Source organism: Gadus chalcogrammus, chromosome 5 (assembly GCF_026213295.1).
Source record: "Gadus chalcogrammus isolate NIFS_2021 chromosome 5, NIFS_Gcha_1.0, whole genome shotgun sequence".
NCBI lineage: Eukaryota > Metazoa > Chordata > Actinopteri > Gadiformes > Gadidae > Gadus > Gadus chalcogrammus.
In genome coordinates, this window is record NC_079416.1 from 19559295 (window position 1) to 19575204 (window position 15910).

The 15910-nt window shown below is 47.7% G+C and overlaps 1 protein-coding gene across 1 annotated transcript; it reads right to left on the reverse strand.

Annotated features, from left to right (window-relative positions):
* Window positions 1-517: 517 nt before the first annotated feature.
* On the reverse strand, window positions 518-14510 carry LOC130382870 (afadin). The gene is made up of 20 exons (XM_056590814.1): window positions 14272-14510; window positions 13442-13634; window positions 12962-13086; window positions 12288-12400; window positions 10948-10997; window positions 10615-10698; window positions 10275-10480; window positions 9585-9730; window positions 8884-8978; window positions 8108-8379; window positions 7290-7433; window positions 6178-6376; window positions 5646-5737; window positions 4936-5025; window positions 4683-4748; window positions 4479-4552; window positions 3664-3782; window positions 3353-3514; window positions 2677-2759; window positions 518-1012 (listed from the first exon to the last, which is right to left on the reverse strand). The coding sequence occupies exons 1-20, from the start codon at window positions 14368-14370 to the stop codon at window positions 863-865; spliced, it is 2562 nt and encodes an 853-aa protein (XP_056446789.1). The 5' UTR covers window positions 14371-14510; the 3' UTR covers window positions 518-862.
* Window positions 14511-15910: the final 1400 nt, after the last annotated feature.

Consider the following 15910-nt stretch of genomic DNA (forward strand, 5'->3'; position numbering starts at 1 on the left):
GGGTTCTGGGGATGGTTGGGATTCTGGTTGGGGTTCTGGAGTCTTGAGGGGTTGTGGATGGGGTTTTGGGTGGGGTTCTGGAGTCTGGAGGGGCTTTGGGTGGGGTTCTGGGGTCTTGAGGGGTTCTGGATGGGGTTTTGGGTGGGGTTCTGGAGTCTGGAGGGGCTCTGTGTAGGATTCTGGGGCTGGGTGGGGTTCTCAGGCTGGTTGAGGTTCTGGGGATGGTAGGGGTTCTGGGTGGGGTTCTCGGCCTGGGGCTGGGTGTGGTACTGGGTGGGGTTCTGGGGCTGGTACTGGGTGGGGTTCTGGGGCTGGTTCTGGGTGGGGTTCTGGTTCTGGGTGGGGTTCGGGGGCTTTTGGAGGAGGCTGTGTGTGGAGGCACTGGGCCAGTGAGGGAGCGAGGTGCTGGGGTTGTGTGACGGTTCCGCTGGCCGCGGGTCCAGACAGAGGTTCTCCTGAGACAGAGCTTGGCGCTGAGGGAGAAGACGCATGACGTTATTGATATACTCGTCCCATATTTATCTTAAAAGGTGCAATCTCAGATATATCTGTTTCACTCCCTTTGGCGCCACCCCTGGTGATAAGTGGTACTTCTCCAGCAGCATCACCAGTGACACTGAGTAGGAAACCATCCCAAAACGGAAAATAGGAGGCATCTGATCAGCAGGTCATCGCCCTCTGTCACCTCATTCAGCGACCGAAGGGACTACACATTTTTAACTTACATAAAAATCCTTGAGGTCACCATTGTCAATTATTCATAAAATAAAAATAAAAATGATACCACACATCATATCAACTCGATCAGCACACAATTATCGCAGTGATTGAGTAATGAATGAATTTAAACTTTGATTAGTGATCATCGACGTACCATGAAGGTCCTCATGTTGGGGTTCTGCTTCCTGGCCGACGGACCCAGGGAGATCCTGAGCAGCTGCTGTGATTGGTCAGCTGCCCTGTGGTCCAGATGTCTGGAGGACGGCAGGGTCTGGTACTCCCTGTGGAACGTCTGGTCCAGAGAGCAGCACAACGTTACTACAGCGCTACTACAACGTAGGTCAGAGTACAACGTAACACAACTACAACGTTACTACAGCGTAGTCATAAAGTACAACGTAACATAACTACAACGTTACTACAGCGCTGCTACAACGTAGGTCAGAGTACAACGTAACACAACTACAACGTTACTACAGCGTAGTCATAAAGTACAACGTAACATAACTACAACGTTACTACAGCGCTGCTACAACGTAGGTCAGAGTACAACGTATCACAACTACAACGTTACTACAGCGCTTCTACAACGTAGGTCAAAGTACAACGTAACATAACTACAACATTACTACAGCTCTACTACAACGTAGGTGAGAGTACAATGTAACATAACTACAACGTTACTACAGCGTAGTCATAAAGTACAACGTAACATAACTACAACGTTACTACAGCGCTTCTACAATGTAGGTCAAAGTACAACGTAACATAACTACTAGGGCCCGACCTATATTGATTTTTGAGTGCCGATGCCGATGCCGATTATTTTCAGAGAAAAATTACGATTACGATTTAATCGGCCGATTAAAAATAAATAAAATAAAAGCATATTAAACGTAGTTTTTGATACCTTAAATATACTTTAAACACTTTTGACGAATATGTGAATTGAATGCAGAACCTTTGAGTGTTTTAGAATACATTTACATTCAAAACTGAGTGTAATTTAAAATGTAAAATAAATGACTAACTCCCAATGTGCTGCGCTCGTGAGCAGTGACTAACACGTGCGTGCTGAGCAGTATGGTCTCACAGGCACAACATGCTCAAACAACGCGTCTTGTGTACATTGGTGAGGTGAGCGCGCAGCTGCCTGAGCGAGCGTGCTTTCATGTTGTACGGTGAAATTCAATCTCCTATTTTTTAATCCAGCTAAAGTTGTTAGTTAGCTAGGAGAGTAGGAGCGCAATCTGCAGAATACTAAGCGCAATAACATTTCTAAAAAAAAATAAAAAAAAATCGGTTGTAATCTGCGTCTTTTTGGCAGATGTCGATTATTTTCAAAAAGGCTATAATCGGCCGATTAAATCGGCAGGCCGATGAATCGGTCGGGCCCTAATAACTACAACGTTACTACAGCGTTAATACAACATAAGTCAAAGTACAACGTAACATAACTACAGGATTAATACAACGTAGGTCAGAGTACAACGTTACACAACTACAACGTTAGTACAGCGCTCCTACAACATAGGTCAGTGTACAACGTAACATAACTACAACATTACTACGACATAACTACAACGTAGGTCAGAGTACAACGTAACACAACTACAGTGTTACTACAACGCTGTCTATTGAGGACAAAAGCTTGACTGACCACCAGAACAGGACAATATCTCCATCAGTTATTTACACAGCGTAACCAGTTGCAATTTCACCTTGTGGTAGGGAAGAATGTTTTGGATAAATAGGTTTCATCCAAATAGATTAAACACCCCACGCGTTTTTTGCGATCATAATAGTATCATTATCAACTAGTTTCATTATCACAGTTTACCACCGGATTGGGACAAGGCAAGGGTCGCATGCAGAATGAGTAGAGAATATCAAATATAAAGTATAATAGCATAGCAGGCAGTCCTGGGCTCCACCCAGACACCACCTCCCCCTCACCTCAGTGCAGAGATTGAGGGGGGAGATGGTGGGTCCTCCGTCTACGGGCTCCTCTGGTACCTCCACCTCCTCAGGCACGCAGTCTGATGGGAGGGAGGGAGGGAGGAGGGAGGGAGGGAGGAAGGAGGGAGGGAGGGATGAAGGGAGGAGGGAGGAGGGAGAGGGAGGGAGGGAGGGAGGGAGGGAGGAGGGAGAGGGAGGGAGGGAGGGAGGGAGGAAGGGAGGAGGGAGCGAGGGAGGGAGGGAGGGAGGAAGGTTGGAACGGAGGAAGGAGGGAGGGAGGGGAGGGAGGGGGAGAGGGAGGGAGGGAGGAAGGAGGGAGGGAAGGAGGAAGGAAAGAAGGGAAGAGGGAGGGAGGGAGGGAGGAAGGGAGGGAGGGAGGGAGGGAGGGAGGGAGGGAGGGAGGAAGGAGGGAGGGATGAGGGAGGGAGGGATGAGGGAGAGAGATTGGAGGAGGGAGGGAGGCAGGGAGGGAGGGAGGGAGGGAGGAAGGAAGAAAAACATAAAAAGTAGGTCAAACCTATCCTGGGTACGGAAATCGTCGTCATTTTTTAACAGCTAACGATTGCCAAACTCTTGATTGTCTTAAGTTACACGCGTGTCCACATGCGTTGAAATGAGACCATAATCCTGATCGTCCTCCGGTGGGCGGGCGTGTGTGAAGGGGTCCACCTACGGCTCATGTTGGGGTTGGAGCGGTACAGGAGCCGGTTCCTCTGGAGGTTCTGCTGCCGTCGGCTCCTGCTCCCCCCGGGGGCCTGCGGCTCCGGTCGGGGGCCCGGGACGCTGCACCCGACCCAGGCAGGGCCGCCGCCGGGCGTGCCCAAGTCCCGGTCACCTTGGTAACACGACAATTCATTATTTTAAGGATTAGAAAAAGGATTATGATTTTCTCTATAATCTAGCACCCCTAGTGGTATGTACGTCACATTGACATTCGGTAACCACCGCTGCCCATGCAATTGATCTCCAAGTGATGTGTGATACCTGTGTTGGGGGCGGAGCCAGGCTGGTTGATCAGGGCCTCCAGACCGTGGCAGCTAGCAGCGTGTTTAGCCACGTGTAGCGTCACCACGGGCCCCGTCTGCACCATTATCATGGCTGCCCTGCGTACGCACAGCATGGAGGTTAGCGACACATAGCTCACATCCACACAGCATGGGGGTTAGCATCTCATAGCTCACATCCACACAGCATGGTTAGCATCACATAGCTCACATCCACACAGCATGGAGGTTAGCCCCGTATAGCTCACATCCACCTAGCATGGAGGTTAGCAACACATAGCTAATATCCACACAGCATGGGGGTTAGCATCACATAGCTAATATCCACACAGCATGGGGGTAGGCATCACATACTTAATATCCGCACAGCATGGAGGTTAGCATCACATAGCTCACATCCACACAGCACGGGGGATAGCATCACATAGCTCTCTTCAACACAGCATGACGGTTAGCATCACATAGCTCTCCTCCACACAGCATGGGGGTTAGCATCACATAGCTCTCCTCCACACAGCATGGGGGTTAGCCTCATATAGCTTGCATCCATTCTAGTTCACTTCAGTTTGCTTATATAACTCACATCCACACACAATAGCTTTGAGAGCTCATAGTAATATTTAAGAAAAAAAGTCATTAATTTCATGATCACATATTATAGATCACAAATAATCATCGCTGTTGGCATCTTCCTCCATCCTAATTTGTAAGGCTTTTGTGGATTTATCCAGTCCTTCACAGACCAAACTAACCACCCGTTGAGGAGGTGAAGCCATCCATTTGATCTCATCCTACCTCTCTTGGTTCAGACCCACCAGACTCCGGCCGTCCACGCTGACCAACTGGTCTCCGACAGACAGCGTCCCGTCCTGCAGGGGCCAGAGGTTAAGGGTCAGGGGTACACAGAGGTCTGACCCTCCGTCGGTCCCCGGCCCTGTATAGTGCACTGTGGTCAAACTTAACGTGAGGCCAATCTGGGAGGAGGGTTTAAACGCTCACCACTTCAGCGGGGCCCCCCTGGACGATGGATTTGATATAAATGCCGATTTGAGCCTGGCCCGAACCCTGTCGCCGTGGGAATAAAACAGAAAAATATATAGAACATGCCTTGTGGTGAATGATTAAAATAATAGCATTTGAGTAAATAATACAGTACATGGCTGTCATTAGATCTCTAGTTATACACATCGCAGGGTGTTCGAATGATAACTCAGTCCACTGTGTGGGGAGGTTTGGGGCGGTGCGGATTTACCCTGGCGGCCACGATGCTCACGCCCATCCCGCTGTTCAGGGGCTTCCTCAGGGTGATGACCACCACCTCTGGTTCTCTCCGAGCCCCCGTCTATGACACAACAGGAAGAGGCGTTACCGGAGGTCAGCCCACCAGACTAGACTGGATCCGAGCACTCAATACACTTCAGTCACAGTCCAGGAGCAACTTGAATCCTATTGAAGTTTGTGTCGAGTGCTGAACACAAATGTGCCTCACTCCGTTAAAACAACATGAAGCTAGTTCTTCTTTGTGTCGTTGAGGTGAAGTTCATCTGCTTTGGGCTTTATATGGAGTATTCAGTGTGTAAAGGATTGTCATAATAGCCTGTAGTGTGGCTAGACTAGAGTGATTCTTATGCACTTTTTTCACTTGCACTGCAACCCCAAACTCTTATTAGGCCTGCCAGGTTCCCGGTATTAAGTGTGTGCAATGATTGTTTGAGCCCCTGTGTGAGCAGGCCATTGTCCAGATTCGAGCGACTAGATCCTGTGGTACATACTCCGGTCCCGCAGGGGGCGGTAAACGCAAAAAGGAAAAGGAAGAAGAATTCACAGAGAGCGCCGATGTTGTCTCTATTATTTGACTCCTTCCAAATCCAACCCAATGAACCAGTATGTGAGAACGAGCCTGATTCTGAGTCTCTGGACATTGTCCGGAGTTCATGTGTGTTCAGTAAGGCTTTAGTTTACCGGCAGAAGGCTGGTGGTTGGGCAGTTGGGTTCATTGAAGAACACTCTCCAACTGCCATGACAGTTGGCTCTGGGAGTCAGCTTACAGAGACCTGGGGGAGCAGCAGAGATCAGATACCCCCCGCACCATACGATGACACACCAAGGGACTGAGGAGGAGGAGGTGCAGACATTCCAACATCGGACAGGAATGTTTTACAGGAGTAGACCACAAAATTACAAAAAGTCGTTTTGCTAGAGTCGACGCAATTCTGAAATCATTTTGTCAAATGTAATCAAAGTTACTCTCAAAGAGACCTAAAGTCAACTTAAATAACTTCTAACCATATGACCGCAAATAGTGGGTCTACAATGGCGTTGGAACAAATGTCCATCGGCATTTCGCTAACATCGGCTTACAAAGAACTATATTTAAACTGAGAAAAAACAAATCCAGCTGGATTTGCATCACATGAATCGCACTCCAAATAGATCTTGGGTGTCCCAGTGTGGACGCTACTGGGATCACTGGGATTACCAGGATTCCCTTTACCTTTGCGGCAAATTGGCTCCAAGAACTCGGTGAAGCCAGGCGGAATCCCGCCCACCGTGTCACACGAGTAGCCTCCGTCAGGGAGCAGGAAGGGGAGGCGGAGCTCCAGACGCTCCTCCCTCTCCAGGCACCGCCCCTCGCTGGCCACCAGGGGGTCCGCCGAGCGCTTCGCTGCCATGACGACGCTGTCAATCAAAGCCTGGAGTAACAGAGTAGATCGTTTTTGTTGTTTACATTGTGTTATTGAAAGCCCGGGCCTATCAATCAAACGTTATTTGATTAAGGGGTTTCTGTGCACTACGGAAGACTGAACAAGGGAAACGATTAACTGGTTGAGAAGAAAGCTGAAACAACAGGTAGTATATTTTAAGATTTTATGTAAGCAAAAAAAGATTATGATTATACGTGTACTGACGTATTGGGATGCCCTCATTTCCTCTGGCATGCCATGCTCAGTATTATTTCTTTCCATCCATTTTTCTTTAACTCTTTCATTGGAGATGCTCCACTTAACTATCTGGTCTACATTATAGAAACCATTACGACACCAGCTCGTTTAACTCCACGTAGGAGATGGTGAGGACCAAACTCTGAAGAAGGAGATGGAAGAAGCTTTCTGCAGTTGTGCAGGTTCAGTTGTACAGGTACAGGTGTGCAAGTTCAGGTGTACTGGTAGAGGTGTACAGGTAGAGGTGTACAGTTCTACAGGTAGAGGTGTATAGCTACAGGTGTACAGGTGTGTAGGCGCAGGTGTACAGAGAGATGTGTACAGATGTACAGGTGTACAGGTAGAGGTGTACAGGTGTGTAGATGTACAGGTAGAGGTGTACAGGTGTGTATATGTACAGGTAGAGGTGTACAGGTGTGTAGGGTACAGGTATACAGATAGAGGTGTACAGATAGATATGTACAGATGTACAGGTGTACAGGTAGAGTTGTACAGGTGTGTAGACGTGCAGGCAAAGGTGTACAGGTGTGCAGGTGTTTACCGGGGGGATATGGGGTTCTCCGGGGGCGTACAGGTAGAGGTGTACAGGTGTGTAGACGTACAGGTAGAGGTGTACAGGTGTGTAGACGTACAGGTAAAGGTGTACAGGTGTGCAGGTGTTTACCGGGGGGATACGGGGCTCTTCGGGGGCGTACAGGTAGCCGGTCAGCAGGGTGTGCAGCTGCAGGGAGTTGAGCTTGAAGCATGTCTTCTGGACCGCCTCCGTGTCCTGGACCGAGTACTTGTTCATGGTGAGCAGCATGGTTGCCTAGAAACCCACCAACCGATTACACACACTTTAAGTCCATTCAATCCATTACGATCCATTGGGATCATTCAGAGGACGAGGTAAATGAAGAGGACCTTCCAGGAAGAGGATCAGGAAGAGGACCAGGAAGAGGACCTGACCAGGAAGAGGAAGAGGACCAGGAAGAGGAAGAGGACCAGGAGGAGGATCTGACCAGGAAGAGGAAGAGGAAGAAGAGGAGAAAGAAGAAGAGATGACCAGGACGAAGAAGAGGCCCTGACCAGAAAGAGGACCAGGGAGAGAAAGAGGTCCAGGAAGAGGTCCTGACAAGAAGGAAGAAGAGGACCTGACCAGGAAGAGGAAGAGGAAGAGGAGGAGGTCCTGACCAGGAAGAGGAAGAGGACCAGGAAGGGGAAGAGGACCTAACCAGGAGTAGGAAGAGAACCAGGAAGAGGAAGGGGACCTGACCAGGAAGAGGTCCTGACAAGAAGGAAGAAGAGGACCTGACCAGGAAGAGGAAGAGGAAGAGGAAGAGGAGGAGGTCTTGACCAGGAAGAGGAAGAGGACCAGGAAGGGGAAGAAGACCTAACCAGGAATAGGAAGAGGACCAGGAAGAGGAAGACGACCTGACCAGGAAGAGGAAGGGGACCTGACCAGGAAGAGGAAGACGACCATGAAGAGGAAGAGGTCCTGACCTGCACGATGTGGCCCAGGTGGCAGTCCGCCGCCAGCTCCAGGCCCTGCCGCTCCGCCCAGCCCTCGACGGCGCTGAGCCTCTGCCGGAGGGCCGCGCCCCAGTAGTGGGAGCGCAGCCCCAGGGGCCCGGCCTGGGGGCCCATCAGCTGGTTGAAGAGCCAGGCACTGGTGTAGTGGAAGAGCTGGGAGAAGAGCTGGATGGTGAGGGCGGGGTTGACCTGGCAGCGCCTCAGCAGAGCCATGGTGTTCATCAGGGTGTTCAGGACCATCTCTGGGAGGGGGGGGGGCAGATTACAGACCAGATCAAACCAGAGCGAACGACAGCAAAGCAGATCAGATCAAACCAGAGCAAACCAGGGAAAATACCAGAGAGCAGACGAGAGCAGCAGACCAGATCTAACCAGACCAGACCAGACTAGAGCAGACTAGACCAGATCAAACCAGACAAGACCAGACCAGATCAGACTAGAGAAGATACCAAAGATTAGACCGGACCAGACCAGACTCAACCAGTCCAGAAAAGACCAGAGCTGACGAGAAAATGCCACAAAAGATTTTTAACAAGATAAAATAGTTGCTGAATATTACTAAACTGTATTGTGTAAAAGTAAACACATAAAGGTTTAAGAAATAACAACATAGATATTCTGCTTTACTTCAGCTATACAAAAGGTATTTTGAATAAGGTTTAGGAAAGTTTAGGAAAGTTTAGGAAGGTTTAGGAAGGGTCAGGAAGGGTTAGAAAGTGTTGGGAAGGTTTATCGGGAAGATTTACCGATGCCTGCCGGCAGTGGGCCGTATTGGTCCGGATCCAAGAAGAACGTTGGCAGGTGTTTCCGAAGTTCACACTGTAGACACTGGATAAGATACCTTTCACAATAAAAGCACACATAAAAAAGGACTAATGTTATAATATAGGGTCATCAACATTTCAGCCAATGTTAAATCTTGTCCTTAAAGAATGTAAAGACCAAGCAGGCGAGTATAGCATCAGTAAGAATAACCTAGATTGTGAAAGGTAGTCCGCTCTGATTTAAGATTGAGTTTTGAGATTGAGATTCTGCATAGCCTACCAGGCCCTTATTGTATGTTTACGTCCTGGCACTTAATGTATGCACTTATTGTATGCATACGTCCTTGCTATCTTTGTTGTATACGGAGAACGGGTTAACCTAGCGATTGTTAGTGCTTGGCACTTAGTTCTTTGAACATCCTTACTGTACCGACAGTGATATATGGTTGTTTCTCTTTCCTCTCACAAATGTACTGATTGTAAGTCGCTTTGGATAACAGCGTCTGCTTAATGCCCTAAATATAAATATAAATGTTTGGTTTTTTAAGAAAAAAGCGGCAAGTAAAATCAGATCACACATCTAATCCTCATCAGTGGGTCAGCCTGCCCTGCCGGTGTATGAGTCCGTCAGTCCGTCAGTCCGTCAGTCCGTCAGTCCGTCAGTCCGTCAGTCCGTCGCTCACTTGTACGCTGTGTGGACGAGGTGTGACAGCTGCTGCTGCGTCTGCCCGGTGAGGGGCCCTACGGCCCCGTCCTGCTGCAGGAAGTTCAGCAGCTCGGAGGTGTTGGCCAACCAGAAGGAGAGGGCCCCGGCCATGGTATGCTGCTTCTACACACACACACACACACACACACACACACACACACACACACACACACACACACACACACACACACACACACACACACACACACACACACACACACACACACACACACACACAAAAACCGACGACAAACATACCAATGAAGAAAGACACTGAGTTTGTATGAAATGCACAACCACACAGACACAGTGGGAGGAGACTGACTGTTATAAACAGTGTACAAACACACACACACACACACACACACACACACACACACACACACACACACACACACACACACACACACACACACACACACCTGGTTTACTACTGGTTACAAGTGAGTGTGTCAGTGTGGTGGCTAGGGCCAAAGTGACTTGGTGCCCTCCCTATGACCCTAGTTTACCTGCAGGCATCTTTAAGTAAGCCCTCCTGTGTCTCAATTCACTCTGAAATTGCTCTAAAGCCCTGACTTAACTGTGTTTTTAAAAAGTGATACAATATGGACCACATTAGCATGCTGAAGCAGATCTTTGGAATATCAGCTCATGGTCATAGACTTGCCTGGATGACCTTCTCCGTCATGGCTACCATTCTGTTTGTGATGGTGGTGACTGTGTTGGGCTTCTCCCTGGGGGCGGGGCCATCTGCGTCGGTGGGCCGCAGGGCCGAGCGGGCCGTGGCGTAGAGCGCATACGCGGGCGACAGCTTGAAGTACACCGTCGAACTGTTGGTGTAGTTGATGACGGCAGAAATAAAGGCTTCCTCGCCTGCAATTCCAAAGACCACCCACAGGGGGCGAAAATGGCGCATTTAAAAAAATGATTTTCAGCCGTCTGTGAGGATTAAGTATTTATTTTGGCCGGTAAATTGCAAAGAACAATGCAAACTGGAGAATACTCACATCCGGGGGAAAACTGGATTTCCACTGGTAGTTGAAGATGATCCTTCACTTGGTTCAGTTGTTGACCTTCTCCGAGTCCCACAGCTGAATACAGAGAGAAACACAACAGGACAGCACTTGGTAAGCAATGTGTATGCCTACTTTAACTGTATTTACATTTTAGCAATGTACAAACTTAAAAGACAATGTCCTTGAGTAAAACGAATATGTGGACGGTGGTAGTGGGACTACAGACACATAAGATCATCAATAGAATAAAATCAGCAATCATTAATCCGATCAAATCACTTTAATGGAGTCGTTTATGGTTCATTGGAAACCGTCCACACTGACCAGGGTCTGACTGGCTCTGCTGGGAGGGGCTCCGGTTGCCTTCAGTTGACCTGTGTGGGTGTTGCCATGGGAACGAACAAAAGGTTATGGATGGTTCAGACGGTCAACAGACATATCATGGCATCACTCTCAGCCCATCACTTAAACTGATGCTTAAGAAGAAGAAGAAGAAGAACAAGAACAAGAACAAGAACAAGAACAAGAACAAGAAGAAGAACAAGAAGAACAAGAACAAGAAGAAGAACAAGAAGAACAAGAACAAGAACAAGAACAAGAAGAAGAACAAGAAGAACAAGAACAAGAAGAAGAACAAGATGAGGAACAAGAAGAACAAGAAGAACAAAAAGAACAAGAACAAGAAGAACAAGAACAAGAACAAGAAGAAGAAGAAGAAGAAGAAGAAGAAAACAATATGTGGTACAATTCAAACCTCTCCTGACTTACACATATCTTTGAATGCTATGAATTTATCCATTGAATGCATCCATGATTTTCCCTGTGACTTGATGTGATGTGTCAATTCATTTATTATTGTATAACTACTTAATTTATAACTTGACTAACATCCCTAACAAGCAACTGGAATGTAACAAAAGTGGCCTGCAGACCCAAGTTCAGAACAATGGGCAGGGAGACAAGAGCAAAACGGGAAAGAACCACACAATGGAAAACAGGAAGAAAACGAGCTTTACTTGAAGCACGCAGAAAAAACAGGAACCAACAACCCTTCACATCGTGAGAACCCTCACCCTGACGTGAACTCACATCTAGACCGAGCGCTGACCTAATGACTTATAGGAAACCTAAATGGGGTTCAGTCTACCCACAAATGAAGAGTCCATACGTTTTGGAAGCCAATCTGAGCCCCAATAGTCATTTTTGCTCAGGACGGATCCCTACTGAGTGAAATGACCCGTAAAGGAATCATGTTTTATCTGGGCTTGGCTTCAGATCAAACGGAGGGAAGATAACCCCGACGGCACTTGTTTGCATGAGAGCGCTCCCTCTACAGGTGGAACCATGCTATTGCACTCACAATAATAAATTGTAATTTAAGATAGCTCTGAAGACACACCTATTGCAGCTGTCCACATGACTGAAATTGTAATCATTTTGTGAACTAAATTACTGTGACCAGTATGTTGCACTCATTATCTTTTGTATAATGTTTGGTAATGTATGTATTCTCTATCTTTTATATTGTATGCTCCTATGGACCCCAGGAAGACTAGCTGCCGCCTCGGCATCAGCTAATGGGGATCCATTCAATAAACAATAAACAATAAACAACCTCTGATTGGTTGACCACAGTCCTCTGCTGTTTCAAGGGTGAATCTTACCCGTTCTCAATCGCTTCTTTTTTGTTTTTCTTCTTCTTCTTCTCCTTCTTCGACAAAGTTCTCTTAAAGGTTTCGATCACTCCTCCTTTTTCCTTCTTTTCGATAGTGTTTGTCTACGGAGACACACACGCGCACACACACACACACACACACACACACACACACACACACACACACACACACACACACACACACACACACACACACACACACACACACACACACACACACACACACACATTAAAATCACATGCACATTAAACACACACACACACACACACACACACACACACACACACACACACACACACACACACACACACACACACACACACACACACACACACACACACACACACACACACTTACAAACACACAGAAACACTAAATTGGACCCAATGTCTTGTGTCCTATAATTACTCCAGAGGGACTGATAAAATATAATAAATTAAAAATGTATTTATTCTATTTGCACATGAATGGACCAGACTAGATTAGACTAGAATGTATCAGATCTTAGAAAAGATTGGGAAATGTACATCATATTATAATATATCATATTATATTATGTTAGATTCTATTATGTTGGATTCAATTCTGTTTCTTTCAGATTAAATTATATTTGATCATTTCAGATTAGACATGGTTTAAGGTAAAATAAAATGAGGTAATACCTGGTGGTCCCCTGACCCCTCCAGCCCGGGGCCGTCCCTTCGGAGGACGAAGCGGCCCTCTCTGTTGTCGGACGTCCAGTTCAGCTGGACCAGCAGGGGCTTCTCCTCCAGGTCCAGTCTGCGTTCTGGGGCAGCAGGGGGCAAGAGGCCCCCAATGTTAACACAGGGGCCGGTCTGTGTGATGTAATGATCCCCAAATAAACCAGCCCCCCCCCCAAATGAACTAGGGGCCGGACCCCCCCAAATAAACCAGGGGCCCAGAAGCTCCCCCAAATAAACAAGAGGCCCAGACCCCAAGAACCGCCCCCCCCCCCAATTAACCAGGGCCACAGAAGACCCCTAAATAATCCAGGGGCCCAGACGACCCAAGAAATAAACCAGGGCCCCAGACTCCCCCAAATAAACCATGGGCCCAGAATACCCCCCAAAATGTTTTTGTTGCAGCGTACACATAAAGTCAAGTGTGGGCCTCGAGATCACCTTCAGGGGCGTGGACCTCGTTCAGGCAGAAGGACGAGCTCAGCATCTTCATGTCCGGTCTGAACTTCTCCGCGAGCGTGTCAATGACCTCGCGCGCGGTGGCGCGGCTGCTCACGCGCAGGCACGTTGTGGCGGCGCTGGCCGCGGCGCTGTCTTCGAGGTAGAAGCGCACCACGCCGCAGAACTCGAGGTTCTAGTGGAGGGGTCCCCCATGACGACATGAACACATGAGGACATAACGTGAGTGCTATCTGTGGGGGTCGGACCCATGGACTGTTTACAGAGCGGACTTGAACTCACAGATCGAAATCTCATGTAAATGGTCATGGATGGCATTTATCACTCGCTGTTCACAATTGCCTAACATTCACCCATTCATGCAGTAATTCACACACCGACGGCAGTGATAACCATGCAAGGTGACAGCCCAGCTCGTCGCGGGCGTTGGGTGCCTTGCTCAGGGACACCTCGAAACTCCCCTCGTGGCCGGATATCGAACGGGTTACGAGCCCACCCGCGCTTCGTTCCGTTATGTGTGAAGTCCCATTATTTAGTGCCCCAGAAATATTAAAGCCTTGTTATTCAATAAAGCAGTGCTGGACATGTGAGGATTAAAACTCATGTTATTCATCCAACACGTAGACCTACATTGCAGGTAGGCTACTTTCCCCTTTAAAAAGTTAATTATTTAAACAGTAAAACATATATAAAGTTGATTATAAGAAAGTGAAGCGGTCACTTTTCACTCTCAAGCAAACTTCTTAATGTCCAACAGCTCTCCAGAACAACACTGATATGATATCCACAAGTAAACGTTTCCTGAGCCTCACCTCGTCAGGCTGGCTGATCTCGAACAGGTCCAGTCTGTTGTTATTCCATTGACGGATAACTTCCGCCAGCCGCTGCTGCTCCTCTTTCTCCAGCATCATGTCAGAGGCTTCAGGTCTTCAGTGTCCTCCGTGGAGCCTCCGTGAAGCAGTTACACGGATCCCTCTGTTCGTCCCTCGGATCCCGACAACTCGGACCCCGCCCTGCCTCGTACACCTCGGTCATTAGCTGTCGACTGTTCCTCCAGTCTAATGAGTTCATGTCCCGCCCCCCTCCCCCCCCTTCCTGCTTTAACACCGGGTCAGTGGAGTCCCGTTATGTGGGCCAAAGTGTCCCCATAACGCATCGGTCAAAGCCGAAGCTCCGAGTTCATTATAAGGTCTATTGAGGCGCATTCTTTGAGTTTTACTCCGGTGCATAAATACATGTAAATCAAACCTTCAACGTTCAAGTCAAGTAATTCTGTTTTTAATTAGCAATTAGAAAACGTGTGACGCGTTGGCTTGATTCACTTTACTGATGACGACACATCTTGTATCCTCCCTCGCTGATTTGTTTATTTACACATTTCATAACAAGTTTTGCGAATTGCGATTAATTATTTTTGAAATGTTTCCGATGGAAACTGTTATTAGCACATCATTCTTTCAGTGATGATCACCCAGGTCTTCCATTCATACCACAAATGAGATGTGGGCCATCTTTTGTTGCCCAAGCTAGCCGAATAAATACACAATAGAACAAAAGCTTTAATTTACATCAGCCATCCATTCATTTCCAAAGGTCAACGAAGAACAGTGGCAGGACCACAAGCCATTGTTGTCTGGACGGGGAATCTGGGAACAGGGACTATTTTAATTTGTAATAATTAGCCAAAATAAAAAGAACCACGCGTGATAATAAATGGCTATAGGCCGATACATAAACAGATACAATATCATAGAGATCATCCTCATTGGCTGTTGACCGCCTAATTGTGAAAGTGTATTGTTTGAGCGTTAACTGCTTCCAGCATGAAAGAAAAAGGGTAAATGGATTGCATTTATGAAGCGTTTTCTAACCAGTGGCTACTCAAAGCGCTTTACAACATTGCCAAATATTCACCCATTCATGTACATTCACCCACCGACGGTGGTGTCAGCCACGCAAGGCGACAGCCAGCTCGTCGGGAGCGGTTAGGGTGAGGTGCCTTGCTCAGGGACACCTCGGCACTCTGCTAGGAGGAGCCGGGGATCGCAACCTTCTGGAGACCAGTCAACCCGATCTACCTCTTGAGCCACATAGAGCCACAGAGAGAATCCTATAAAACCAAGCAAAACGAATTATTGAGAGGTATGTTTGATTTGGTTCTGTGTACATGATTCCAGTAACAGCTGAAGATAGATTCCACCTGTTTCCTACGATCGTAGTTCAAGCGGCTGCTTCCTCCTTCAACTTCCTGTGGGTCATGGGCGGGCCCCAACTCGGACAGGGTGCGGATGTCCTGAGGTCCAGTTCTAGAGTTGTTACGATATCAATACCAGACTAGTGTTAGACTTGTATGCTGCCTTTTAGGCTTTTAGGCAGTATCGGGTATCGGCTACTAGTAAACAAGTCTATGATGTTTTTTCTGATCGTTACCACGTCTTTGTCGTTCCAATC